The sequence below is a fragment of the Elgaria multicarinata genome, chromosome 10 (assembly GCF_023053635.1).
Source record: "Elgaria multicarinata webbii isolate HBS135686 ecotype San Diego chromosome 10, rElgMul1.1.pri, whole genome shotgun sequence".
NCBI classification, from domain to species: Eukaryota; Metazoa; Chordata; class Lepidosauria; order Squamata; family Anguidae; genus Elgaria; species Elgaria multicarinata.
The window spans coordinates 16,181,575-16,208,975 of NC_086180.1; the positions used below are offsets into that span (position 1 = coordinate 16,181,575).

Sequence of the window (27,401 nt, forward strand, 5' to 3'; positions counted from 1 at the left end):
GAACAGCCATGCTGGATCAGACCAAGGGTCCATCTAGTCCAGCACTCTGTTCACACAGTGGTCAACCAGCTGTCGGCCAGGGACCAACAAGGCAGGACATGGTGCAATAGCACTCTCCCACCCATATTCCCCAGCAACTGGTGCACACAGGCTTACTGCCTCGGATACTGGAGGTAACACATAACCATCAAGCAGACAGCAAAGAAATCAAAAGGATGTATATGCATGCATGAGCCAGACGACATGCCAACCTGAAATGCCATAGAGTTGGCTGCAGCCAGGAATATCCGCAAAGGCAGCTTGGCTTTGTAAGATCGGTGGCTCCACAGGCGATGGGCCCCAGCTGTCACTCCCAGGGCAGTCACTAGGAAACACAGGTATGCTGAAAGACATGAATGAGAAATGAATATATAATGAAACACGCCAAGCAATTTCCTTGTTAAATTCCTTGTTCACTGTCTCATTGGTGTCTCTGTTCTAGGAGGGCATATAATTCCTGTCCTAGTGTGGCCACTTACGCATTGCCAGAAAAGAGGAATTGCATCACCAAAATGAGAGGACTCAAATTTGCATGCTATTTGCATATGCAACTTTATATGCATAGATGCAAATTTAGAAATAATAACCATAATGTAAATAGAAATACAATACATCTCACCGTAGTGGGGGAAACTGTGAACAGGTGAGCAGTGTACCTGTTCAGTCTGCAGTCCAGATGCCAACACCAACCGCCCAGAGAGCTTCGGCTAAGGGGCAGTATATAAATGTAATAAAATAAAATAAAATAAAATAAAATAAAGGCCTCTGCTGCTCTCACTCCTGATAGTCATAGTTCTTTGACTTTAACCAGACTTGGACTAAACAGCCCTTCAGATAGAAGGTACCTTCAAACAGAGGCCTGTCCTCTGCCAGTTCTCCAAAATAGAGGACTGTCCTGTGTGAAGTAGCCCACCTGGCCTAACCTGTGCTAATCCCCGTAGCTTGGCCGAGACACGTTGCACCACATCAGCTTTCTGCGAGTAGTTTCCAGGCATAGGGAGGAAGCACAGAGGTTTTAATTGTTTAAAAATCCCCTTGTCTTGTGAAAAATTTAGAACCTGGCAACGAAATTTCACCGTGTGCTGAATTTTAGCATTCAAGGTCTCTCCGGTCAGGAGGAGTGTTCTTTTTCCTCCACTGAAGTATTGGCAGAAAACTCTCCTTGACTGCATTTTCACATCTCGCCCTGGCCGCAATAAAGCTGGTGCTGAAGAGGCGATTGCTCTTTGACTCATTTAGAATTGCACACCTACACGGAATACCTCTAATGTCTTTCTTTGAGGACAGAGAGACTGTTTGGGGGCAAAGACACTGTCCTTGTCAGGCCAGCTGCTGATGTGCCACCATGTTGGGAAGTCAATCCATACTCCAACATGCCATTTCTTTAAATCTAAGGGTTTCTTTTTGTCTTAAATATGGAGAACTTTGTGAATTTTGGTAAACACGCCACAAAACTGAACTGAAACAAAATTCCAGCCCATTCCTAGTGTAAACAGACGCCTCCAGCTTTTTTTCCTCGCCACAGCTCTGCGAGGTAGTCTAGGCCGAGAGACTCGCTCAAGGTTATCCAGTGAGTGGATGTGAATCCAGGTATTCTGTGCCACAAGCCATGTTGGTTAGATGGGAGGTCCTACCTGAAGCAGCTTGACAACTCAGCCACCCCACACACACCATTCCTCTTTTACCCTGTTTCGGCAGATCTCACAGCCACCCAAGAGAGCATCTAGTAATTCTTCTACATTTTCTTTCTGTCAGGGCTCTGTGCCTTTAACAGGGACAGCCCTACCATGAGGCAGAGTGAGGCAGTCTCCTCAAGCAGCAGATTTTAGGTGTCATAAAAGGACAGCAAACTGTTCTTTATTTATTTTATTGTTGTATATCTACTGGCAGGGATGGGAAGAGGTGCTTATGGGATGCTTTGCCTCATGAACCAAAATAACATGGCTGGCTTTGGATACTATGAACCTCAGGTAGATGGGTGGCTGCCATTTGCTGCTTTGCCTCGGACAGCAAAATACCTTGGTCCGGAGATACTGCAAGGGGGAATCTATCTATTGAATGCCCTCTAGTCAGAGCTATTAGAAGAGCTATTAGAAGTGCAAGACCCCTGCTAGGAAACAAACAGGGGGGCAAGCGATCCTGTGTGAAATAATAACCTCAGTGGAAACACAGTCCCTTCTAGTCTCAATAAAGTCTGTTCTAAGTCGCTTACAACTCTCCAGGGTCTTGGGCAGAAAAGGGTCTTTCCCTCTGCCCAATCCCTTTAACTGGAGATGACCAGGATTGAACCTGGGGACTTCTGGATGTAAAGCATGTGCTCTACCACTCAACCATGGGCCCTTCCTGTAAAATAACAGTCCCTGTTAAATGATGTTAACAGTTTATTTTTCTTAAGCCAGGATCCAGATAAGTGTGACCATCTCCTTCTCGATGTCCCAGGAGGGAGCAGCTCCCATGTCACACAGCAAACCCCTTTTAAAACGGAGACGGGTTTCAGTTGCAGTGTCTGGTCTCTGATCCAGCATGGACAACTGTTGATCAAAGGGGAAGGGGGAATCAAACAATGCACACACCCAAGCTCTTGGGTGTCCTTAAAATAGCTCTTTGGGTCGCAGCCACATATTGGTATATTTATACAACTGTTTTCTCCACGCGGCTGCATCGGATATCCAGGAATTTTTCATTCCATGTTACTTCCTGGCTCTATACGGGAATTGGTCTTTGAAACTCTGGCAGCACCAGACAAGGAAGGACACATCTGAGACTTTAATACTCACGTGCCATTGAGCAACTTTCCCTGTCCCAGACACTATGACTCCCATCATCCCCAGCTAGTATGGCTGGGGATGAAGATCATTATAGTCCAACATATCTGGAGAGCGCTGGGTTGGAGAAGGCTGCCATAGAGAAAGCGTCCTCTCTGCTCAGTTTATTGCTGTGATCCAGAGCAGGGCTGGGCAGAAGGTCAATCTTCATTTTGAGACTTCAACTCCCAGAAGCCCCTGACAGCATGGCCAATAGTTAGGAACTTCAAAACTTCTTTCTGCTCACCCCTGATCTGGCACCATGAGGGCCTTAATTTCTCAGCCTCTCGTTAAAATTTCATTTGAATGTTACCTGGTACAAAAGAAATGTACTTGCTACACAATATAGGAGTGTTGAATTCTTCCATTCAGTTATTATTCCGTTGGGTTTTGTTTTCTTCTATTAAGGTTTGGACTTCTTTTTAGTTTTGTAGGAAGTCAGAGCCAGAATTTTACACTCTGAGCCTAAACATATGTACAGCCTAATGTAGACATGTTTACTCAAAAGTGAATAGACTCGATGTTTGTAGTAAAGGTTGCCTTTTCTAAAGACAGTAAGACATCAGAAGTAAGCATAGGGTTACAGTGCACTTCTTTCCAGTTTGCTGTTTTAGACTTTTTAAAAAAGCTTCTGAATGATCACACTATTAAAAGTCAATTCTATATGAGTTTACTCAGGCGTAAGTCCCTCTCTGTTCCATGGGGTTTACTCAAAGGTAAGCATGCATCTGATTTTAGTATGACTTGGATGTAAATGCATTTGAAATCAATGAGGTTTACTCTTGAGTAAAGGAATCAGGAGATCTGTAATTTATGAACCTGGAGATGCACAGCTTCACATGATCAAAGGAAAGGAAGATTGATCCTTCACACTTGTGGACTACAAGGAAAATGGGTTCGAGTGGGGGGAATTAAAATATTCATACAAAATCATGGGATGAACCAATCTGATTCAAACTTGGCATGCTGAAAGCCCTAATTAAGAGCTATCACTGTGCCAGGTTTGATTTCTTTATCTTTAAAATTTACACAGATGTAAGCATTTTGGTTACTGTGGAGCAAAGGAAGGGACCTGATCACCTTTACAAAAGAAATTAAAATGATTATTCATCTGCCCACGCTTTGAAATGAGCAAAACAAACCTTCGCCCCTGTTCCCCTGTAAACCTTTCCCATGGGGCAGGGCTTGAGATTTTACCGGCATAGTATCACTCCAGGTGAAAAAATACATGAGCCGAAAGAGCGCAACAATGCACAGATGTGAAAGTGCCCAGCGCTCGACTCGCTAAGGAAATGGAGGGGGAAACCGCACATGAAAACTGGATTAAAAAAGGAGGTGTGATGGAGCCCTTAGAGAAGCTCTAACATTGGCTGCAACCCATTAATCAGCAGTGTAGTTTTTGGTGGGGGTTAGTTCATTTTGTTGCTGCTATTGTTAAACAGTTGGGAATAAAAAATCCTTGCTGATCTACTCCAAATCACCTAGAGATCTACCTTCTTCTGCCCACCCCTGATATAAGGCACTAAAGTGCTGTTCCCTCTGCAAACTTGAAATCCTGTTCAACCCCTTCCTGCAGCTTCTGAGGACTCCGCTAGCCAATGTGCCCACAGTTTAAAATCCATCTTCTTAAGGGAGAGAGACTTGCTTTTAAAAACAAATTAAATGGAAGAAGACATTTTAAAGATATTTAGATCCGTGCCAAATATGACATTGTCCTTTTTCGTACTCTTCTGCAGGATTCTGCCCTCTACTGTTCTCAGAGCTTAACTAGATAGTTTCTGACTTCCCAAGAGCCTTTGGCTGATAGCTGTTCTCCTGTTTAAAGACATTTTTGGAATTCACATTTATCCTACAGCAAGTGTATTAGGAGTGTTATGGTACAATTGCAGCAAGGCCGTATTTCACCAGAAATGGAATCATTACTTTGAAATGTGGCGCAACTTTGCACACCCAACACTTTAAAGTCTTCAACTTAATTTATTTAGAGTACAAACACACAGGCCTTCCCTGCATTAAATAGGATTGCAAAAACCATTTAAATGAGGCCCTAACTAACTGGATATTAAACAGTGAACTAGCAAAATAATTAGAAATGAGGCAGTCACTGTGCAAGGAAATAACAAGAGTCATATTTCTTCCGAACACATTTTTAGAGCCTGCCTGCCTGCCTCTCTCTCTCTCTCTCTTTCTTTTGCTGCAAATCAGGGGATTAGGTTTACAGCAAACCTCAGCTTGCAACACTACTTGCTCCTACATGTGCAAAGCTTCCTCCTGGATTAGCAACAGACAGGGAAAGATCCATGAAAGGTTATCCTCCCATACTGTGCTGAAATAGGCAAAAATATTTGCAGACATACAAATATTTGAAACTGGGTGATCATCATTCTAAACACTGACGGTACAATAATTATATTTTAATGGCTCTGCTGCAGGCAGCAAAGAGAATTGCTTTATCTTAAAGAATAATCATATTAATTTTAGCTAGAAAATGTGCACATTCAGGGAACTGGTTACATGTGCATAGTTATAGAATCATTGCAAGCCACCTCTACCAAACAAACAAAAAAGGAAATGGTGAATATATATCCTGGAGCTCAGTGTGGTAGCCCCTCTCCTATGGAATTCCCTGCCTCTGGAGGTCAGGCAGGAGCCAACTTTGTATTCCTTTCGGTGCCTCCTGAAAATGTCATTGTTATAGGAAGCATTTCCTTAATGACCAGCCACGATTCACGGTTCACTTTTCATTTTGCTTCTTTTAAAAATCTATTTTAAGGTGTTCTATTGTGTTTTCATTTCATTTTATCTTGTACAATGCTCCGAAATTTTGAATGGGGAGCGGTAAATAAATATTGTAAATAAATAAATAAACAAACAATACTATTACAAAATAGCTCTCCTTTTGAGTGAACAGTACTGATTCCATTTTTGAGACACCAAAAGCCAGGCGTTTTCATCCCCAGCTTCATAAAAAAATGGAAGAAAAGCACAGTGATGGGGTTGAGAGCAATCACGCAAGACTAGATCAAGCAATTCAGTTTCTAATAGTCTTCCTAAAACGTATTCTCCAGAGACAAAAGTGGGGGGGGGGGCAAAAATTGAGCAAAATATGAATGTGCTGCATAGCAAGACCGATATCTGGTAAGACACCTGGTCAACTACCTGCAATGTGTTAAACTCCAGCCTGGACACCTGTCTTAAGACAGTCGTTAGCATGTAAAGCCATCTTCTATTAAAAGAATAAGAGGTATTAGGTCGAACTTTTGTTTCTGGACTGTACAGCCATCATCCCCCTCTTTTGTTATATGGGATGAAAGGCCAGCTCAGTCTTTCTCCCGTAGCAACCATTTCCAGTGCCAATGAGCTGCGTCTGCTCCATCGAAGTTGTGTGATGTCACTGCCTAAGAACACTTAGGTTTGGGCAGGCCTCACTACCTTCATCCCCCTCTTCCCAGAAGCACTTTCCCACTTTCCCTACATTCCCTCAAAGAGTGATTCTCAAGTGGTTTGTTGGGGTGCACTAGACTGAGGAATGAAATGAACCAAGGGGAAATTAAGCCTTGGAAGACTTTGGGTTCCATTCTGAATTCCATAATCCAATCCAGAATTTGGGCAGAGTGGGATTCTTCCACTGTCACTTCTGCTCAAACCTTCGGGACCAAAACACCCAACTCCACTTCTCCATTGCTAGGAAGTCTTGGAATGTACCTGCATAACCTGACACTTTCCCCTAAAAGCACAAAGCTCTTAAAAGGCGGACCTGGAAAGGAGCAAGTACGGCTGTGCATGGTCCCCCCGATTCGCCTCGGGGTGCTTCGGGGGTTGCCCGCTTCACCTTGGTGTTGAAGCCAAGGTGAGATTTGGGGCTCCCAAGGCCACTCGGCCTTGCAGGTCCCTGGGTGCCGACTGCACAGCCAGCAGCCAAGAAAGTCGGTAGCAAGGCTGGGCAGGAGTCCATTGGACTCCCGACTCCCTCCCTCACCACCCCCTCGCCCCCCCAACCCAGAGCAGCTGCTGCCAGGACTTACCTGCTCACCTGCTGCCACACCGCTCCACTGCCGCATCGCTGTCACTGTGGCATCGCTGCCGCCACTGCCCCATTGCCACCGCCATATCCCATTGCCGCCACCGCCGCATAGCCACCAACAGTGCACCATCGCTGCCGCTGCCACATTGCCACCGCAACCAGGAAACGTGATCTCCTTCTGAGAGCTAGGACATGATTTCAAGATTTTGCAGGGGCTGTGTTTTAGTACATCTATGGCTGTAAACTACGGTGACCACAAAGGGCCATTTTCCCTTTAGGGCCACCGTAATTTGAGGCCATAGATATACAAAATACAGAGCCCCCACTATATCATGAAAACGTGGCTTGGTTCTCAGGCTGCCGCCACGTTTTCCTGGTCATGGCGGTGGTGCGGCAGGCGACAATGGTGGCAGCAATATGGCGGCAGTGGCAGGTGAGCGGGGAGAAGGAGGTGAGTCCAATGGGCTCACAGTCAGCCTTTCCCGGGACAGCAGGAGGGAGCGCCCAGTACTGCTCTGAAGTGGCCTGAGGCACCCTGAAGCTTCGGTACTGATCTGCTTCAGCTTCGAGGTGCCTCAGGCTGACCCGGAGCCGAATCAGCCCACCTCACCTCAGTTTTGGGGATTTGGCCCGAGGGTAACAGATAAGCTCCCTTGCATGCTGTTTTCTATTGTTCTTGGAAACTGTGCTGATTAGAAAAGAGTGATGTTGTCAAGTTACTCTTCCCATAGACTCTGTCTTTGATGGAATGTAATCGCTCTTCCGCACATCCCGTCAGACTGAAATTCACAAGGAACAGCTTGCTTTTCCCCACCCCCTGCCTGTCCCAGAATCAAGAAAGAACCTTTTGAAGGTACCAGAATCTTTTGAAGATCAAGCTGTCCAATACTTCTTATTTCCCATTTCTCTTCCAAGGCCCACTAAGAAACTGCTCTGCTCCCCCATGCTGCCCCCCATGGCTTTTACTTCGCTTTGAGCACAGCAGTGCTGTGGGAAAGGCAACTGTGCCCCAGCGTCTCGTGCGTCAGCAGAAAGACTTTCATCCGTGCTCCGATTCCAGATATGTCAATTTTGCTCATCATATGTGGAAATGAAAACAAGGTCACATCATCACACACACAGATTCTGAACCATTAAGAAATCGCCATCTTGCAGCGACTGGGTCTGCAGCAGCCATTGCACAAACAGCTAACTTAATGAGGCACATCATGTTTGAAACCGAGAAGTGGAGCATAACCAGAGGCAATTTACAGGATGTGGTGAGAACTGTGACCTCCTTTGTGTACAAATGCCAGGAGAAGTTCTTATGGGAGTGTGGGGAACTGCTGATGAGGATGAAAACAATTGGTTAAAACCAATTCATACTTTTCAGGGTTTGGATCCTGGGTACAAAAAGTGCCCAAGTTTTAAAAAAACAAAATATGCACACCCAATGGGTCGTATTCAGCTGTGTCCCAGCACTATAATTAATAACATTGTATGTGCTTGCATAAACCTTACACAATTTAACTAATGCTTGCTAGAGCAATGGGAGAATGTGGTGATTTGCCACCAAATTATGGCAGCAAATCAACATAGTGGCTAGAGTGTTGGACTGGGAGTTGGGAGATCCGAGTTCTAGTTCCCACTCTGCCATGGAAGCTCACTGGGTGACTTTGGGCCAGTCACAGACTCTTAACCCAACCTACCTCACAGGGTTGTTGTTGTGAGGATAAAAATGGAGAGGAGGATTATGTACACTGCCTTGAGTTCCTTGGAGGAAAAAAAGTGGGATAGAAATGCAATAAATAAATAAATAGCAAGTGCTAGTTACATTGTGCAAGCCTTGGTGTACGCTACCATAAGGTCATTGTACTAGCAATGAGAAACAGTTGGGTATTACTCAATGCTGTCAACTCTGAATGGCACACGCACATTTAAATGACCAATTTTTAAACAGGCCTCGTGTGGTGCAGAGTGGTAAGTGGCAGTTACTGCAGCCGAAACACTCCCCACGGCCTGAGTTCGATCCCAGCGGAAGCTGGTTCTCAGGCAGCCGGCTCAGGGCGACTCAGCCTTCCATCCTTCCGAGGTCGGTAAAATGAGTACCCAGCCAGCTGGGGGAAAGGTAACTGCGACTGGGGAAGGCAATGGCAAACCACCCTGTTACAAAGTCTGCCAAGAAAACGTCAGCGAAAGCAGGCGTCCCTCTAGGAGTCAGCAACGACTCAAGTGCTTGCACAAGAGGTTCCTTTCCTTCCTTAAACAGGCACCATCTGCAAATAACTGCACTGTGTGTGAATTGTCTTACAAAGGGCCAATCTATGAGTTGTGTGGGAGATCTGTGATGGAAATTTCTGATGTTGTCTTTCTCATTACTGAAATGCAATTGTGGTAGGGGAAGCAGCTGCCAATTTATTCAGAGAAAGGGAGGAAGCATCTTTAACCCTTTCCTCTGGCATTGGTTTGCTGGCCAAAGCCACACGTCCTCAAGTTGCTGTTGGCCAGGTATGTGGCTGTTTCTCCTTGTGGGGCAAAGAGTAGCTGAGGGCCCAGCTTTGACCAGGAAAACAGCATGGAGTGAAGCATTATGCAGCTCCTCTTTTCCTTCCTCCTTTTCTCTGAAGAAATCAGCCGCCCCCACCCTCTGGAGTTGCATTCCAGTAGAAAAACAAATCTCTCAAGTAATACATAGGTAAAACTTGGTCTTAATTTTTGGGATCCAAACTTAAAAGAAGAGAACAGAAAAATGTGACAGGCAGAGAGCCGGTGAGCAAGTAGGCCGTGGCATCTACTGCTTCTCCTTCTCACCACCACCATTACCTGGGACAGAGTGAGAGGCAGGGGAACACGCAGGTGGCCTTGGAGAAGAGGGAGAGCAAGTCCAGTGGGCCCCTGCTGGGTGTGGGCCCTTGGCAGGGGCCCAACCATGCCTATCCTTGATGCGGCCCTGAAACCAGCTCACAAAAATCTTACTTATCAAGATCCCAAGGGTAATTCAGCAAACCAGGGTTGCAGAGGCAAGGGTCTCCCTTGGCTTCCAGAGCATGGAAGAGTTTTGCCTTGACTCTTGTGCCAAAGAAAAGAATCCACAATCCAGGTATTTTTTTGGAGGCTGGACAGCTCCCAGAGAGGGAAAATGCAAACTGACCAATCAATAGCCTGGGGATCCCTGACAATGGCCTGGTTCAGACAACACGCTAAACCATGCTGCTTAGCCACAAAATGGTTAAGGGAATGCATTAACCTTAATGAATTCCCTTAACCATTTTGTGGTTAAGCAGCATGGTTTAGCATGTTGTCTGAACCAGGCCAATACCTCCTCTGGGTGGTTTTCTGCAGTGCCTATTTAACACAATGCTGAGTCAGCCTGAAATGTGTATTCTAATGCAGTTTTTGGAGTCACAGAATCATAGAATAGTAGAGTTGGAAGGGGCCTATAAGGCCGTCGAGTCCAACTCCTCGCTCAATGCAGGAATCCACCCTAAAACATACCTGACAGATGGTTGTCCAGCTGCCTCTTGAAGGCCTCTAGTGTGGGAGAGGCCACAACTTCCCTAGGTAACTGGTTCCATTTTTGTATTTATTTTTGTTTATTTATTTATTTATTTATTTATTTATTACATTTCTATACCGCCCAATAGCTGGAGCTCTCTGGGCGGTTCACAAAAATTAAAAACATTCAAAGTATAAAACAACAGTATAAAACCATAATATAAAATACAATATAAAAGCTCAACCAGATAAAAACAGCAGCAATGCAAAATTACAAATTTAAAACACCAAGTTAAAATTTATTTATAGACAGTTAAAATACTGGGAGAATAAAAAGGTCTTCACCTGGCGTCTAAAAGCATATAATGTAGGTGCCAAGCGAATCTCCTTAGGGAGCTCATTCCACAGCCGGGGTGCCACAGCAGAGAAGGCCCTCCTCCTGGTAGCCACCTGCCTCACTTCCTTTGGCAGGGGCTCGCAGAGAAGGACCCGAGGATGACCTTACGGTCCGGGCAGGTACATATGGGAGGAGGCGTTCCTTCAGATAACCTGGCCCCAAGCCGTTTAGGGCTTTAAATGTTAATACCAGCACTTTGAATCGGGCCTGGACCTGGTCTGGCAGCCAATGAAGCTGTACTGCTCTAACAGTCAGGAAGTTTTTCCTGATGTCCAGCTAGAATCTGGCTTCCTGTCGCTTGAGCCAGTTATTCCATGTCCTGCACTCTGGGATGATTGAGAAGAGATCCTGGCCCTCCTCTGTGTGACAACCTTTCAAGTATTTGAAGAGTGCTATCATGTCTCCCCTCAATCTCCTCTTCTCCAGGCTAAACCTGCCCAGTTCTTTCAGTCTCTCCTCATAGGGCTTTGTTTCCAGACCTCTGATCCCTGGTTGTCCTCTTCTGAACACGTTCCAGCTTGTCTGCGTCCTTCTTGAAGTGTGATGCCCAGAACTGGACGCAATACTCAAGATGAGGCCTAACCAGGGCTGAATAGAGAGGAACCAGTACTTCATGCGATTTGGAAGCTATACTTCTATTAATGCAGCCCAAAATAGCATTTGTTTTCTTTGCAGCCACATCACACCATTGGCTCATATTCAGCTTTTGATATACAACAATTGCAAGATCCTTCTCGTTTGTAGTATTGCTGATATGTTCTTGTTAGATGATCTTTCCAGGAAGGAAAGGGTGGGAATTGATTTTTTTACATTCCTAGTTGTAATGATTCCCTTTCCCCATAGGAGATGGAACAACCCTCAACCACTCACTCATACGAGAGAAAGTAAAGCAGGACATTTGGGGACATCACCAGGGTTAAGAGCTAACGCTGCTTTCTGCCCATGGTGACCCACCAAGCCTGGTGCTATCTGCACAGTCCAACCTCTTCATCTCCATAAATTCATGCTGGGTTCTGTTTCATGTTCCTATCAGAATATGCAAGTAGCCTGGGACATGGACTGAAGACAGATGATGCAGCATCCTTGCTGAAGTAGGTCTGTATCTGGTGAGTGGTTGGATGGGAGACCACCTAGGAGTTTCAGGTGTGTAGCCTTGGCTTCCACGATGGAAGAAAGGCAGCACATAAATAAATAAATGACAATTGATCACAAAAATGTCCTGGGCTGGACCTATGCCTTGAGCAGCTGCTTAATCAGCTGCTTGGAGCTTTCCTCAGCACGGAGGTAAGCATCGCCTGCTAACATAAGCCATTAAAGCCCTTAATGGCACAGCTACAGAGGCCAGCATGCCGGCTGGGAATTAGTCCAACACAGCTAGAGGGTGATGAGGTGGGCAATGCTGCACTAGAATATGCTGGATTATTGAGAAATTGAACTCTAAACAGAGGGCTTATTCTGCCACAAGATTGCAGACACACCCAGGCAGAATCTACATCGATGCTTTAAAATGGTTTATAAAAGTATTGACAACTGTTCGGGCCCAGGACACACTCCGTATACAGTTTTCGAACTGTTTTCAAAGTGTCAAATCATGCTTGGTGTAGATCTGGCCCCAGAAGCACTGCAAACCCAGCTAAATCAGATGGAGACAGAGGAAGGAAGGACTATAAAACCATACTGTATCAGAGATGGAGCAGCTACTCTCAATGTGACTTTGTGAAGCACGCTGGGGTGTCGCTACCACTTAACTCGGTGTCTGATGAGCTACATTATAAGCCACAGGGGATGTGATGATACCTTCCCTTTCCGCAATCAATAGCGTCTGAGATCTTGCTGCTGAACATTTTTTTTTAAAAAAAAGTCCTTTTACATCCCACCTCGCTGTCTGCTTTCTTCGAGTGGTACAAATTAGGAGGTTTTTGGACTCGATTTGCAGGTTTGCAGGCATTAGCTTGACTGCAGAAAAAGCAAAGAATCCAACAGAAGCCTCGGTATATTTCCATTAGTGGGAGGTCATGGCTTCAGCTAAATATACACCGGATAATGCTCCATCCCTTCCCCTTCCTCACACTGTCACTGCAAAGCATTAACCATAACAATATATTTTTTTAAAAAAAAAATCTTAAGGGACAGCATTAAGTAGTGTCAGTTTTCATGGAAGTGAAAACCACAGAGAATCAATTCCAAATCAGGACCCTAACAAGAACATAAATTCAGTCCCATGGCAGGCAAGCCTGTTTATTTTTATTGTCTTTCACCAGAAGGCTGTAGCAAATGCAGTATTTTGCACAATAAATGTGCATGTATATTCCATTCCTTGTGCACAGTTGGTTCCTCCATCTCCTCCTTCAGATTTAAGCTTCCTTTCTGGGATATCTCGTTTTCCCAGGCTTCGAAGCAAAATATTTTGCCCAGTACCCTTGCTCACTCATTGTTGCTGATGGATTAGCTAGGTGGGATGTTAGCAATAGTAGAAATGCAAGAAATAATGGTGTGGGGTGCAGGGAGCATTATGCGCTATTAACTTAAGAAGGAACTCTAACATCACACCTAATCCCTTTATCAACCCCTTAAGAGCTCTCAGATAGACTGTGAAAATAACCACAAAACATTATAACCAGATGTAGAGCTTATTAAAACAGCACATATTTTAATATTCTCTGAATGGTGTGTTAAATTATGGGGTTCGAGCCAAACCATTGCATGACTGGATGTCCCTGTCCTCTCATCACCCACCCACCCCATGTTCTCCCAGCTGCAGGGGAGTTGAACATAGATAAGCTGCTCCCATTGGCTGGCAAAACATAGCCAACCTTTTGGGGATGTGGGCACATTTGGTAATTTGAGAAACTGTCCTGAGCCTGAACACAAAATGGCTGCCATGGGAGGTGTGGCAAAGTAACCTGCCCAAAAGACTGTGTTCAAGGCAGAGGTGGGGATGTGAACCACAAAATGGCTGCCATGGGAGGTGTAGCAAAGTAACCTGCCCAAAAGACTGTGTTCAAGGCAGAGGTGGGGATGTGAACCACAAAATGGCTGCCATGGGAGGTGTAGCAAAGTAACCTGCCCAAAAGACTGTGTACAAGGCAGAGGTGGGGGTGTAAACCACAAAATGGCTGCCATGGGAGGTGTAGCAAAGTAACCTGCCCAAAAGACTGTGTTCAAGGCAGAGGTGGGGATGTGAACCACAAAATGGCTGCCATGGGAGGTGTAGCAAAGTAACCTGCCCAAAAGACTGTGTTCAAGGCAGAGGTGGGGATGTGAACCACAAAATGGCTGCCATGGGAGGTGTAGCAAAGTAACCTGCCCAAAAGACTGTGTTCAAGGCAGAGGTGGGGATGTGAACCACAAAATGGCTGCCATGGGAGGTGTAGCAAAGTAACCTGCCCAAAAGACTGTGTATAAGGCAGAGGTGGGGGTGTGAACCACAAAATGGCTGCCATGGGAGGTGTAGCAAAGTAACCTGCCCAAAAGACTGTGTATAAGGCAGAGGTGGGGGTGTGAACCACAAAATGGCTGCCATGGGAGGTGTAGCAAAGTAACCTGCCCAAGAGACTGTGTATAAGGCAGAGGTGGGGGTGTGAACCACAAAATGGCTGCCATGGGAGGTGTAGCAAAGTAACCTGCCCAAGAGACTGTGTATAAGGCAGAGGTGGGGGTGTGAACCACAAAATGGCTGCCATGGGAGGTGTAGCAAAGTAACCTGCCCAAGAGACTGTGTATAAGGCAGAGGTGGGGGTGTGAACCACAAAATGGCTGCCATGGGAGGTGTAGCAAAGTAACCTGCCCAAAAGACTGTGTATAAGGCAGAGGTGGGGGTGTGAACCACAAAATGGCTGCCATGGGAGGTGTAGCAAAGTAACCTGCCCAAAAGACTGTGTTCAAGGCAGAGGTGGGGATGTGAACCACAAAATGGCTGCCATGGGAGGTGTAGCAAAGTAACCTGCCCAAAAGACTGTGTACAAGGCAGAGGTGGGGGTGTAAACCACAAAATGGCTGCCATGGGAGGTGTAGCAAAGTAACCTGCCCAAAAGACTGTGTTCAAGGCAGAGGTGGGGATGTGAACCACAAAATGGCTGCCATGGGAGGTGTAGCAAAGTAACCTGCCCAAAAGACTGTGTTCAAGGCAGAGGTGGGGATGTGAACCACAAAATGGCTGCCATGGGAGGTGTAGCAAAGTAACCTGCCCAAAAGACTGTGTTCAAGGCAGAGGTGGGGATGTGAACCACAAAATGGCTGCCATGGGAGGTGTAGCAAAGTAACCTGCCCAAAAGACTGTGTATAAGGCAGAGGTGGGGGTGTGAACCACAAAATGGCTGCCATGGGAGGTGTAGCAAAGTAACCTGCCCAAAAGACTGTGTATAAGGCAGAGGTGGGGGTGTGAACCACAAAATGGCTGCCATGGGAGGTGTAGCAAAGTAACCTGCCCAAGAGACTGTGTATAAGGCAGAGGTGGGGGTGTGAACCACAAAATGGCTGCCATGGGAGGTGTAGCAAAGTAACCTGCCCAAGAGACTGTGTATAAGGCAGAGGTGGGGGTGTGAACCACAAAATGGCTGCCATGGGAGGTGTAGCAAAGTAACCTGCCCAAGAGACTGTGTATAAGGCAGAGGTGGGGGTGTGAACCACAAAATGGCTGCCATGGGAGGTGTAGCAAAGTAACCTGCCCAAAAGACTGTGTATAAGGCAGAGGTGGGGGTGTGAACCACAAAATGGCTGCCATGGGAGGTGTAGCAAAGTAACCTGCCCAAAAGACTGTGTATAAGGCAGAGGTGGGGGTGTGAACCACAAAATGGCTGCCATGGGAGGTGTAGCAAAGTAACCTGCCCAAAAGACTGTGTATAAGGCAGAGGTGGGGGTGTGAACCACAAAATGGCTGCCATGGGAGGTGTAGCAAAGTAACCTGCCCAAGAGACTGTGTATAAGGCAGAGGTGGGGGTGTGAACCACAAAATGGCTGCCATGGGAGGTGTAGCAAAGTAACCTGCCCAAGAGAGTGTGTATAAGGCAGAGGTGGGGGTGTGAACCACAAAATGGCTGCCATGGGAGGTGTAGCAAAGTAACCTGCCCAAAAGACTGTGTATAAGGCAGAGGTGGGGGTGTGAACCACAAAATGGCTGCCATGGGAGGTGTAGCAAAGTAACCTGCCCAAAAGACTGTGTATAAGGCAGAGGTGGGGGTGTGAACCACAAAATGGCTGCCATGGGAGGTGTAGCAAAGTAACCTGCCCAAGAGACTGTGTATAAGGCAGAGGTGGGGGTGTGAACCACATATGGCTGCCATGGGAGGTATGGCAAAGGACCAGTAACATCCCAAAAGACTGCGTACAAGGCAGAGGTGGGGGTGTGAACCACCACACACTAAATAATACCTTTGATCCTACCGTTTTCAGCACCAGCAGGAACTTCTTTCACAGCAATACCAGCTGCTGGTAAGAAAATGTGTTTTGTTTTGTTTTTTAGGGGGGGAGTGGTAGAGCGGGTGCCAGGAAAAGTGTCTGTGGCACATTGGTATCCCTGGGTACTATGTTGCCTACCACTTATCTAAAGGGTCCCAGAAGTTGGTTAGAACTTGTGGAATATAAAATGAAAAGTGCTGTTGACTCCAGGTTACGCATGATACTAGTATGGCATTTAGCCCAGAATCTGGCTGACCTATGGGTGCTTAGAAATGACCATTTTACCACATATTTTCCTATGTGTAGTAAAATTGTCTTTACCAGTTGACGGAAAGGTAAAGATAACCAAGCTATCCTAGCCAGATAAAAGTAAACCGCCCAGAGAGTTTTGGCTATGGGGCACTATATAAATGCAATAAATAAATAAGTGCTACATTTTCACAATTAAGCAAGATAGAACTTAATTCCTACAAGAGATTTAGCAGAGGATTACCCCCCCCCCAAAAAGCATCAATTAACATCTCCCCAGTGACTGCCCAAGATCAAACATAACCTAGTTATAAAAAGGAACAAGCTGCAATGATCTCAGTGGGGCAAAAGGGAAGCTATAAAAACAGTCCATGTTGAAATAATCAATTATACATTTACAACATTGCCACTGACAATCTGCAAATCTGAAAAGCCAATGATTGGACCTCTGGGGCTCTTAAGAATGACCATGCATCAGATAACTGGGCTACACAAGAAGCACAGTGTGGTACAGACATCTGGAGCTGGCCATTTTTTAAATTACCCATAATTCCACCAACCTAGCATTGCTCTTGGAGCATTGTGGGAAATTTAAAGGCAGTGGAGATTGGTGGCTCCAATGGGGTGTTGAACCGCTCCGGGTTTCAGTTAGATCTCTAAAGGAGCTGGATGTCTCCTTTAGAGTTCTGACTGGTTCTGGCTGAAACCAGGAGCAGATTGACCGGAGTCACCAGCCTCCACTGTTTAAAGGGTGGCAATACTAGGGTGACCATATGGAAAGGGGGACCGGGCTCCTGTATCTTTAACAGTAGTATAGAACAGGGAATTTCAGCAGGTGTCATTGGTATGCATGCAGCACCTGGTGAAGTTCCCTCTTTATCACAACAGTTAAAGCTTCAGGAGCTATACTAGAGTGATCAGATACAAAAGAGGGCAGGGCTCCTGCAGCTTTAACTGTTGTGATGAAGAGGGGATTATTTATTTATTTATTGCATTTCTATACTGCCCAATAGCCAAAGCTCTCCACTAGGTGTTGCATGCATACAACTGACACCTGCTGAAATCCCCATTTCAATACAACTGTTAATAAAGATACAGGAGCCCTGTCCTCTTTCCTACATGGTCACCCTAGGCACTTCTCAGCCATCCAGCACTGCTTGGAGTCCTGCCACAATACCTAGGTAAGCCCAGCACAGCCAAAAGACAAAAGTGACACAAAATCACAGAAGTACCTGTTTATATTTCAAAATATACAGCAGAAAAATACCATGGACTGACTAACTGAATGTGCAGTCACAAGGAGTTTCTCACTAGTGCAGGTAAGAGAGCCTTTGTTTGAAGGGGTGCTTGTGTTTATTATATTTTAAAAGTGTATATATAACACACATTTTGCATTTATGACATTTATTTGTTGATTTCGTTTGTGCTGAAAGTTTGCATTGCATTTGTGGGTGGATGAGTTAGCAATGGTATTTTTTGTGTGGTACTTTTTTGATGTATGTGTATAAAATAATAATATGTGACCCTGTGTTTTAGGTAACTCCTGAGCAAGCAGTATATCTCTGAAATGTTAGGCAGGCTGGCACAAAATAAACAGACACTTTTGTGACTTTGTGTCACCTTTTTGCCTACTTGGTGCCACCCTATTTTTTGGTGGGGGCCCAGCATAGAATACTTTGCTCTGTCCTCTGTGTGTTTTTTTAATTTCTTCAAGCAGAAAACTAACAGCATGGAGAGGACGAGCTGGGATCCTTGCACCTGCTGTGCTAGTTTTTTTTTATTTGCAGGGAGATTTCTTATGGCATTCCTTCACCCTAAGCATTAAGTTTATGGTTCTACTGTACCACCTCTAGACTGTACCATCTTATTCTGCTGCATGTAGAGACCAGGCCACAGGCACTATCCTGCCAATATTGTTTTCTGCTGTCCCTTCCCTGAGGGACAGCAAAAGAACAGCCATGCTGGATCAGACCAAAGGTCTATCTTGCGCATAAGAAGGACATGGGCACAGTGTTCACTTCCTTTCAGAAGAGAGAACACCAAACATTTATTTATTTATTATCGATATTTATGTACCGCCTTTTTTGCTAAAAAGCCATTAAGGCAGGACATAACAATTTAAAACAATAAAACTATAAAACAATAAAAAATAACTACATTAAAAACAGTAAAACAGTATAATATTAAAGGAAGGAAAGGAAAGGAACCTCTCGTGCAAGCACTGAGTCATTACTGACTCTTGGAGGGACGCCAGCTTTCGCTGTTTTCTTGGCAGGCCTTATAGCGGGGTGGTTTGCCGTTGCCTTCCTCGGCCATTATTACCTTTCTTCCAGCTAACTGGGTACTCATTTTATCGACCTCGGGAGGATGGAAGGCTGAGTCGACCCGAGCCGGCTGCCTGAAACCAGCTTCCGCTGGGATCGAACTGTTCACATGCTTTCTTTTTATCTGTCCTGAATCTCCCACCATTCAGCCTCATGGAATGACCACAGATTCGAGTATTATGACCACTTTCTCCATATCATGCGTAATTTTATGAATCTCTACCATGTCCTCCCCTTACTTGTCTTTTTTCTAAGCTAAAAAAGTCCCAAATATTTGTACGCTTTAGTTGTAGGGGAGTTTCTGCAGCTCCTTTATCATTTTGTTTGCCCTTTTCTATACCTTTTCCAGCTCTACAATTACCTTTTCGAGGTGCAGTAACCAGGGCAGGACCTACACTACTGCTTTAAAACAGTTTATAATGGTACTGATAACTGTTGGGGCCCAGGACACACTCCATAGACAAGTTTCAAACTGTTATATCCTGTTTGGTGTAGATCTGGCCCAGAACTGCGCATACTATTCCAATATTCCAAGTTGCACCATAGGTTTATAATGTACCATATTGGCAGCTTTGCATTTAATCCTTTCCAACTGATCCCCCCCAACATGGAATTTGGGAGGAGAAATCTTGGCTCTTCCATTTTAGAAGTTTCGTATGGCATAGCCAGTTTCCTGAATCTTTAAAATGCTGATACAGACACTATAAAACAAGGCAATTATACCCCCCTCCCCAAATTTTATCTCTCACCCTTGAGGTCACTTATTTGCAGACGCTAAACAATCCATCCAAAGGAAAATATTCCCCAGGGGGCATAGAGTATTTTTAACGATGGATTCAACAGCACTGACCTATATTTCCGCTAATGCGCTGGCAGAAAATGGAACGAGTCATCCCATTTGCAAGTGGTGCTGGGAGCTGGAATCCCCAGTTCAAATCCTGGCTTTGAGACTAGACTCCGTAGTTTTAGGAACATTCCCCAGATTACATGGTGGCAAAGGTGTGTTTGCCAAGGTGGGTGGGAGCACACTGGCCCTTGCTGGCTCACTAGCACATCAATCTGTGTGCACCAGTTGTTTGGGAACATGGGTGGGAGGGTGCTGTTGCACTGCGTCCTGCTTGTTCATCCCCGGCCAACGGCTGCCTGGCCATTGTGTGAACAGAGTGCTGGACTAGATGGACCCTTGGTCTGATCCAGCATAGATCTTCTTATGTTCTTAACCTGTAGAACTGCATACAGGCGACACCATCATAAATCATGCTTTCAGGTGTACACATAAATCATTGCATGGCAGGGGTGGGGACCTAGGAGACATATTTAGCCTTTTGGGGTTTCTCAGCTAGCCACGCCCCAACCCCTGACCACACCCCTTTCCTCAACCACCAACTGATTGGTGTTCCTGGCTTTTATGCATTTTCCTCCATTCTAAAAAGTATAGATTACTTACCATAAGAACTTTAAGCTGCAATATGCCAGCACCTTCTTTCGTTTGACCCTCTTCCCTTTTTGTCTTTCACCCTGACCCCTTTTTGCCTTTGGCCCTGCCCACAACTGTAGGGTGACCATATGGAAAGGAGGACAGGGCTCCTGTAGCTTTAATAGTTGTATTGGAAGGGGGATTTCAGCAGGTGTCATTTGTATGTATGCAGCACCTGCTGAAATTCCCTTTTCAATACAACTGTTAAAGTTACAAAAGCCCTGTCCTCCTTTTCATATTGTCACCCTACACAACTATAAAGTTAGACTGACCATATGAAAAGGAGGTCAGGGCTCCCATATCTTTAACAGTTGCATAGAAAAGGGGAATTCCAGCAGGTGTCATTTGTATGCAGGTAACACTTGCTGAAATTCCCTCTTCATCAAAACAGTTAAAGCTGCAGGAGCCCTGCCCTCTTTTGTATCTGGTCAAGACAGCAGGGCTCCTGCTTTTCGTATGGTCACCCTAGGAAAGTAGCCTGTGAGATGTTCTCTAAAATTCATACAACTTAAAAAGTAGCCCGTGTTGTGGACATGTTTGGGACGATGCATCCCACATCAAACACCGCAGATAGAATTCTCATATTGCCTCATGTAATCTGAAAGAAAATGCTCTTCCAGGAGATATTCACACATTCATTCAGCTGTGAGTAAGAATGGTGAGAAAGTAAGTGGTTCTTGTATATCTACCCCAAGCCTTATAATCAGGAAGCATAGTGGATATGATATGTCAGTTCCTATTCAGGTTTATGGCTACTGAAAGGTCCCTGCCTTTTAGTACATGACCTTGGGAAGTGTAGTCTCAATTCCCTCTCTATAACCTGGGAATAAGGGAGAGAGTTCACAGGGTTGGTTATTTTTGTGTGTGTGACATTAAATAAGAAGCATCATCCCAAATGTCATTAGTGGTACTTCTATTTCTTTCTGACAGAGATAAAAGGGCTTCTTCTTTTTCTTTTCTTTCTTTCTTTCTTTCTTTTTTTTAGTGAGAAAGATGACAGCTGCAGATAATTTTTCTCAAGGGCAGCTAAACTTACATGCATTCGATTTCCATGTCACTAAGTTGTCTAGCACTGCAAAAAAGAAACAGAAATTTCTTCTGCGTCTCTGCGTTTAATCACTCTGCACCAAACAGGCTTATTTCTCTTTCAAGGCTTTGCTCTTCTCTGAATTAGTGATCCAATTTCTATTTGTACTAATGTCTCCTTCAGCTTTCGGGAAGGTAAAAAAAAATAAAAAATCAAATCTTCAACAGAAGTGCGAATATTGCTTTTCTGCAGAGCTGCGTTAGGAGTTCTTCTGTAAATCACATCCTCCTTATGTGGCAAACTAAGCAACCCAGTGATGTAATCCATTCGTTCAGCAAGGTAGCAGTTCCAGGCTGGACATCAGGAAAAACTTCCTGACTGTTAGAGCAGTGCGACGGTGGAATCAGTTACCTAGGGAGGTTGTGGGCTCTCCCACACTAGAGGCATTCAAGAGGCAGCTGGACAACCATCTGTCAGGGATGCTTTAGGGTGGATTCCTGTATTGAGCAGGGGGTTGGACTAGATGGCCTTGTAGGACCCTTCCAACTCTGCTATTCTATGATTCTATGATTCTTTTAATCCAGAATCTGCATTGTTAGTTTATTATCAGTTTGGTTCTGCCCAGACACAAATGCCTGGCGATATCTCAGAATGCACAGCATTAATATTTTTGGTTGCTTCTTAGTATCATAGGAAGCTGCTTTATACTGAATCAGTGATGCCTACCAATTTGGATGGCTTTAAAAGGGGGTTGGATAATTTCCTGGAGGAGAAGGCTATCAATGGCTACTAATCCTGATGGCTATGTGCTACCTACAGTATCAGAGGCAGTATGGCTCTGTGCACCAGTTGCTGGGGAACATGGGTTGAAAGGTGTTGTTCCACCAAGTCCTGCTTGTGGGTCCATGGTCAACAGCTGGTTGGCCACTGCATGAACAAAGTGCTGGACTAGATAGACCCTTGGTCTGATCCATCATGGCTCTTCTTGTGTTCTTATTTAGACCACTGGTCCATCTAGCCCAGTACTGTTGACACTGACTGGCTGCAATGGCTCTTCAGGGTTTGAGGCAGGAATCTTTCCAAGCCCTAACTGGAGATATAGTGCACAGTATACCGTATAGCGTGTATTCTTGGTGACAGTGTAGTGCAACTGTTAACTGCATCCTTGGAGAACATCTAGTCTCCCAGCAGTGTAGCCAGGTATCTTACGTTACAGAAAATAGGCATCAGAGGTCTATCAGAAGACAGTCCTCTATTTGAAAGTGTCCTCTATTATTTGAGTCCAGTCCAAATCTGGTTAAAGATAAAGAATTATAGGACAAGAGAGCAGGAGCCTTCAAATTGCCCATCAACAATTAGCCCCTGGGCGGCAGACTGAGCAGGCACAAAGGATCCATTTAAATTATACTAATGATTTCTAAATTTGCAAATACATGTAAATTAGCATATGCAACCTTTATGCCTCTATTGTCCTCTTTTTTGGTGATGCGCAATCGGTCACTCTACTCCGTGGCAGCAATCTGGGGGCTGGAAGTGTATCTTGCCATAAATTTTTTTATTATTATTATTATTCCCTTATGTATGGTCAGACTCTATAATAAAATTGGCACCGCTGGCAGTTACAGGGCATATAAAGAGATTTAGGCAGAAAGCTACCGAGAGAGAGTACCTTTCCTAGGGTACCTCAGTTATGGAACTCTCCCCACAGAAAGTTGACTTGGCTCAATCAATCAGCCAGTTTATATAATAAGTTTGGGCCTATTCATCCCACAATGTGTGCAAAGTAGGCCTACACCGGTCGTAACCAACACGTCTAGGTCAGATTGCATGCTGTATGTATCTAGAGTGCATATTATGCATGTAGGCTGGTGCAGGGCCAGCCCCAAGGGTCGGCATGGTCAGACACTGCCAAGGGCCCAGGCATCTGTAGGGGCTCACTGACAAGAGCCCTCGGAAGATGCTCCTTTTCACCAGTGTAACTTGCTTACTCATCTACCTCTAGCTCTGGCCCAGACAATGGTGGTGGTGGTGGTGGTGGTGGTGGTAAGGAGGAGCAGTAGATACCTTAACTATTTGTTCACTGGCTCTCTGCCTGTCAACCAACGATGAGAAAGAGGAGGATGCCCAATAGCAGATAGTGACAATGGTGGTGAGAAGGTAGACTCACTGAAGGAGGGGACCCACCGAGGGTGTCTTGTCCAAGGGTTCAGATGTGTCACCCCTGTATGGACTGCAGGGGTTGGGGCGTGGCAGACCTGCTCACTCCATGCCACGAAGTGGGCCAGATCAGACTGAAGATGTAATCTAACCCAGCCTATTATTAGCTTTAGCGCCTTGGTCATCTTTGCTTTTAGAAGATATTTAAGATCTTTGCTGAAACTGCTTTTATGTGTTACTTCGTTTGGTTCCATTATGCTGAAAGCTGCCTTGAGGGCTTTTTTATTGTTGCTTTTAAGTGAAAAGGTGAGGTATTACATCTAGTTTAAAAGCATGGTGTTTGGAAGGAAAATCAGTGTATATACAGTTCTGAAATATAATTTTGGAACTATTACTATTGCAATTGTTTCCAAAGGGAATACGCATGTTCGTCTACACACACACACACACACACACACACACACACACACAGAGAGAGAGAGAGAGAGAGAGACTTAAAGTCTAACACATTCATTACGGCTAACTTGAGGTTAACACTTCATGTACCTGATAAAGTGGACAGTGCCTATGAGACCTTATGCAAAATAACAAAAGTCTTGAAGGTCCCGTAATGTTCAGTGGGGCTGTAAATCCACCCTGGGTTTCAGTCACAACCAGTCAGAACTCAATGTCTACTAGCCCTGATGGTTATGTGCTACTTACATTATCCGAGGCAGGAAGCCGGTGTGTACCAGTTGTTGGGGAACATGGGTGGGAGGGTGCTATTGCACCATGTCCTGCCTTGTTAGTCCCTGGCCGATGGCTGGTTGGCCACTGTGTGAACAGAGTGCTGGACTGGATGGACCCTTGGTCTGATCCAGCATGGCACTTCTTATGTTCTTAAAGGAGTTAATCAAATACTGAACCCATTTTGGAGACTGGGTTTAGCCCCTTTAGAGCTCTGACTGGTTCTGATTGAAACCCAGAGCAGATTTACTTTCCCACTGAAATTGGAGCCACCAGCCACCACTGACAAGATTCCCTGCTGTTTTACTGCTGCTCCTCCACCTTAAAAACCATAAAATTACCTTCTTGTATCATTGATGTGCAACCAGGGGGGATCTACACTACTGCTTTAAAGCGCTTTATAACAGTTTTGACAACTGTTGGGGCCAAGGACACACTGCATATACGGTTTTCAAAACGTTTTCAAAGTGCTTTAAAGCGCTTTAAAAGCAGTAGTGTAGATCCCCCCCCCCCAGTTTTAAATGGGATATAGATTTTTTCTCCTACTGGTTTTCTTAAAGCAAGCAGATGTAAAAATGGAGGATATGGAGGGCTACGGGTAAGAGGGGGGAGTCCCTCCCCCCACCGAGAGAGAATAGCTTCAATTTCTCATAGAACATGCAAGATGCAATTACCGACCCTGGAACTAATCCCAGAAAAGCTTAACGGGGCTACTGTTACAAGGATCCCGCCAGATCTTTAATCAAGATACTTGACTAAGGTCAAGCCCTTGGCTTGGAGACTCAGACTAAAGACACCAGTCCTGATTAATACCTGGAATAATGCAGAATTTAGCAACTGCTAAATTTGCAAGGAAGGGTCAGGGTGAGAACTTCAGGCAATTGTACTACAGCTGAAAGAGACCTTTGTAAACAAGATCCCATTGACTTTTAATAACTCAAGCATTTCATATTTAAAATAGAGGGATTTCTGTGGTAGGGTACCTGACTGGGGCCAGGAAAGCAATGGTTAATGCATTCCGTTAACCATGTTGTGGTTAAACAGCACAACATTAGCGTGTTGGCTAATGATGGGTTAGGGGTGGGTGTACACCCAGCCACCCACTCATCACAAGAGGCAGGAAAAAGACACACATTAACCATGCTGTCAGATTTTGACACGGTGGATAAATAGTGTCGTTAGGTAAGTATTCCACATCAACATAAGGACCATCTGTGGCAAGGGAGAGCTGTAGCTCCTTGGTATGCAGAAATTCCTAGGTTCCTCCCAGCATCTTCCGGTGGGCCTAGGAAAAAAAAATCCTGCCTGAAGCCCTGGAGAACTGCTGCTGCCAGTCAGTGTCAACAATACTGGGCTAGATGGCCGATTGATCTGACTCAGAATAAAGCAGCTTCCTATGTTGGCTTTAGCCATGGTGGTTAAGCCAGAAAGCTGGGCTGTGTTCAGAAGACACCTTAAACTAGCCTTCCTCAACCTGGGGCACTCCAGATGTGTTGGACTACAACTCCCAGAATGCCCCAGCCTGGCTGGGGCATTCTGGGAGGTGCAGTCCAACACATCTGGAGTGCCCCAGGTTGAGGAAGGCTGCCTTAAACCATGGCTTTAACCATGGTGAATAAAGCAAAAAGCCATGGTTAAATCCATGGCTTAAGGTGTCTTCTGAACAGGCCCATTGTAACAGTCAAGACAGACAGGCATTCTAAATGTTGTGGAAGTGGTTTGTATAGGGCTTCACTTGCCACACTAACCAACCCTTCCTAAAAACTAGTAATTTGTGGACATGACCTAAGTTCATATATGGGATTGTTGGAGCAGAGGTTCAAACTGTTAACTGCCTCTGCAGATTCATGTTCTTTTTTTATTATTTATTTATTTTATTTATTTATTTCACTTATATACTGCTCCCATAGCCAGGGCTCTCTGGGCGGTTTAATCTGGCTCATCAGACTAGCGTTTTATCGCATGCTTGAGAGTCGCTACTGCCCATTCATAGTTTTTCGCACGTCCGCCTCCCACTCCTTCTTGCCTTTTTTCCATCCCAAAATGGACCCCTTTTAATTTGACTTTTTGGGTGGGAGGAACGGAATGTGTCTCCCACCCACAAGAAAAGTGCAAGAAAAGCAGCGCGATAAAAATGGCCCCTGAATGGGCCACATGGTCTTTGTTTACTTCCTCTTTCTTCTTTGGGAAGAAAAAAGAAGAAGCAATGTGGGCAGGAGCAGGGGCAGAGAAACAATGGTAGGGAACTGCGATTCCCTCCCCTCTGATGACGCTCTATGTCAGTTCCTATTCCATGTTTTATGGACCCAAATCAATACAGTTGGGATGCCCATTCTCTACCCTAATAACAAATTGCCTCAAAGAATCCACTTCCACCAAGTTTTTGTTTTTTATACAATTTATATCTTGCACCTTCAACAGAAATTTATGTTCTGAGGGTGACTACCAAAGTAGTAACGTACAATAAAAATATTCTGCATTTATTGTTAACCAGACTGCGTGCTCAAGATCACCTAGTATGGAATAGTTGTCCTATGATACTCTTCATCAGCCATGTTATCAGCCATGATTGGTTGCCCCATAATATTCACTAAACTAGCCTTCTCCAACTTGGATCCCTCCAGATGTTTTGGCCTACAATTTCCATCATCCATGATCTTTGGTTATGCTGGGGTGCATGTGCTGATGGAGTTGTAGTCCAAAACAACTGGAAGGGCTCAGGTTGAAGGCAGTCTCTCTCTGTGTTCACCTTGAATATACTCCATACTCTATATCAGCAATAGGCACCTTGGCACCCTCCAGCTCCTTTGGACTACAGATCCTATCATCTCTGATCATTGGTCATGCTGACTGAGGATTATGGGAGTTGTAGGCTAAAACATCTGGAGGGTGCGAAATTGTCTAACTCTGCTCTAGATCAAATTGCATGCTTGTGCATCCAAGATTTCTGTCTTGCAAGTTAGTTCATAATGAGGAGGAAAAGAGTCCTATTGAACGTATAGTACAATCTTTTACATCACTGAAACACCATGTGCGTGCAACATTAGGCATATGTTTGCGTTATGGACAATTCATGATGTGAGACAGGTTCTGTATTATATATAACTGAAGATTGTATACTACTGCACCAAGAAAAGTAGATTCATTGAATGAACATACCTACATCATGCTTACCAATTATGGGAGAAAACATATACCTTCCCCTGGCTCTTCAGACTGGGGAGGGTGAGGATTGTGTTTCCTTACCGTTGCTCTCTTCACGGTTCTCTTCCACATTTGAAACGAACACAATTACACGGAGAAGAG

At 45.0% G+C, this 27,401-nt stretch overlaps 1 protein-coding gene across 1 annotated transcript in view; it reads right to left on the reverse strand.

Annotated features, from left to right (window-relative positions):
- The window catches only part of SCD5 (stearoyl-CoA desaturase 5), a 58,139-nt gene that overhangs the window by 15,041 nt on the left and 15,697 nt on the right, over positions 1 to 27,401 (reverse strand). Inside the window, exon 2 of the mRNA XM_063135230.1 lies at positions 252 to 382. Coding sequence (XP_062991300.1) covers positions 252 to 382 — 131 coding nt within the window. The remainder of the gene's footprint in view (positions 1 to 251; positions 383 to 27,401) is intronic.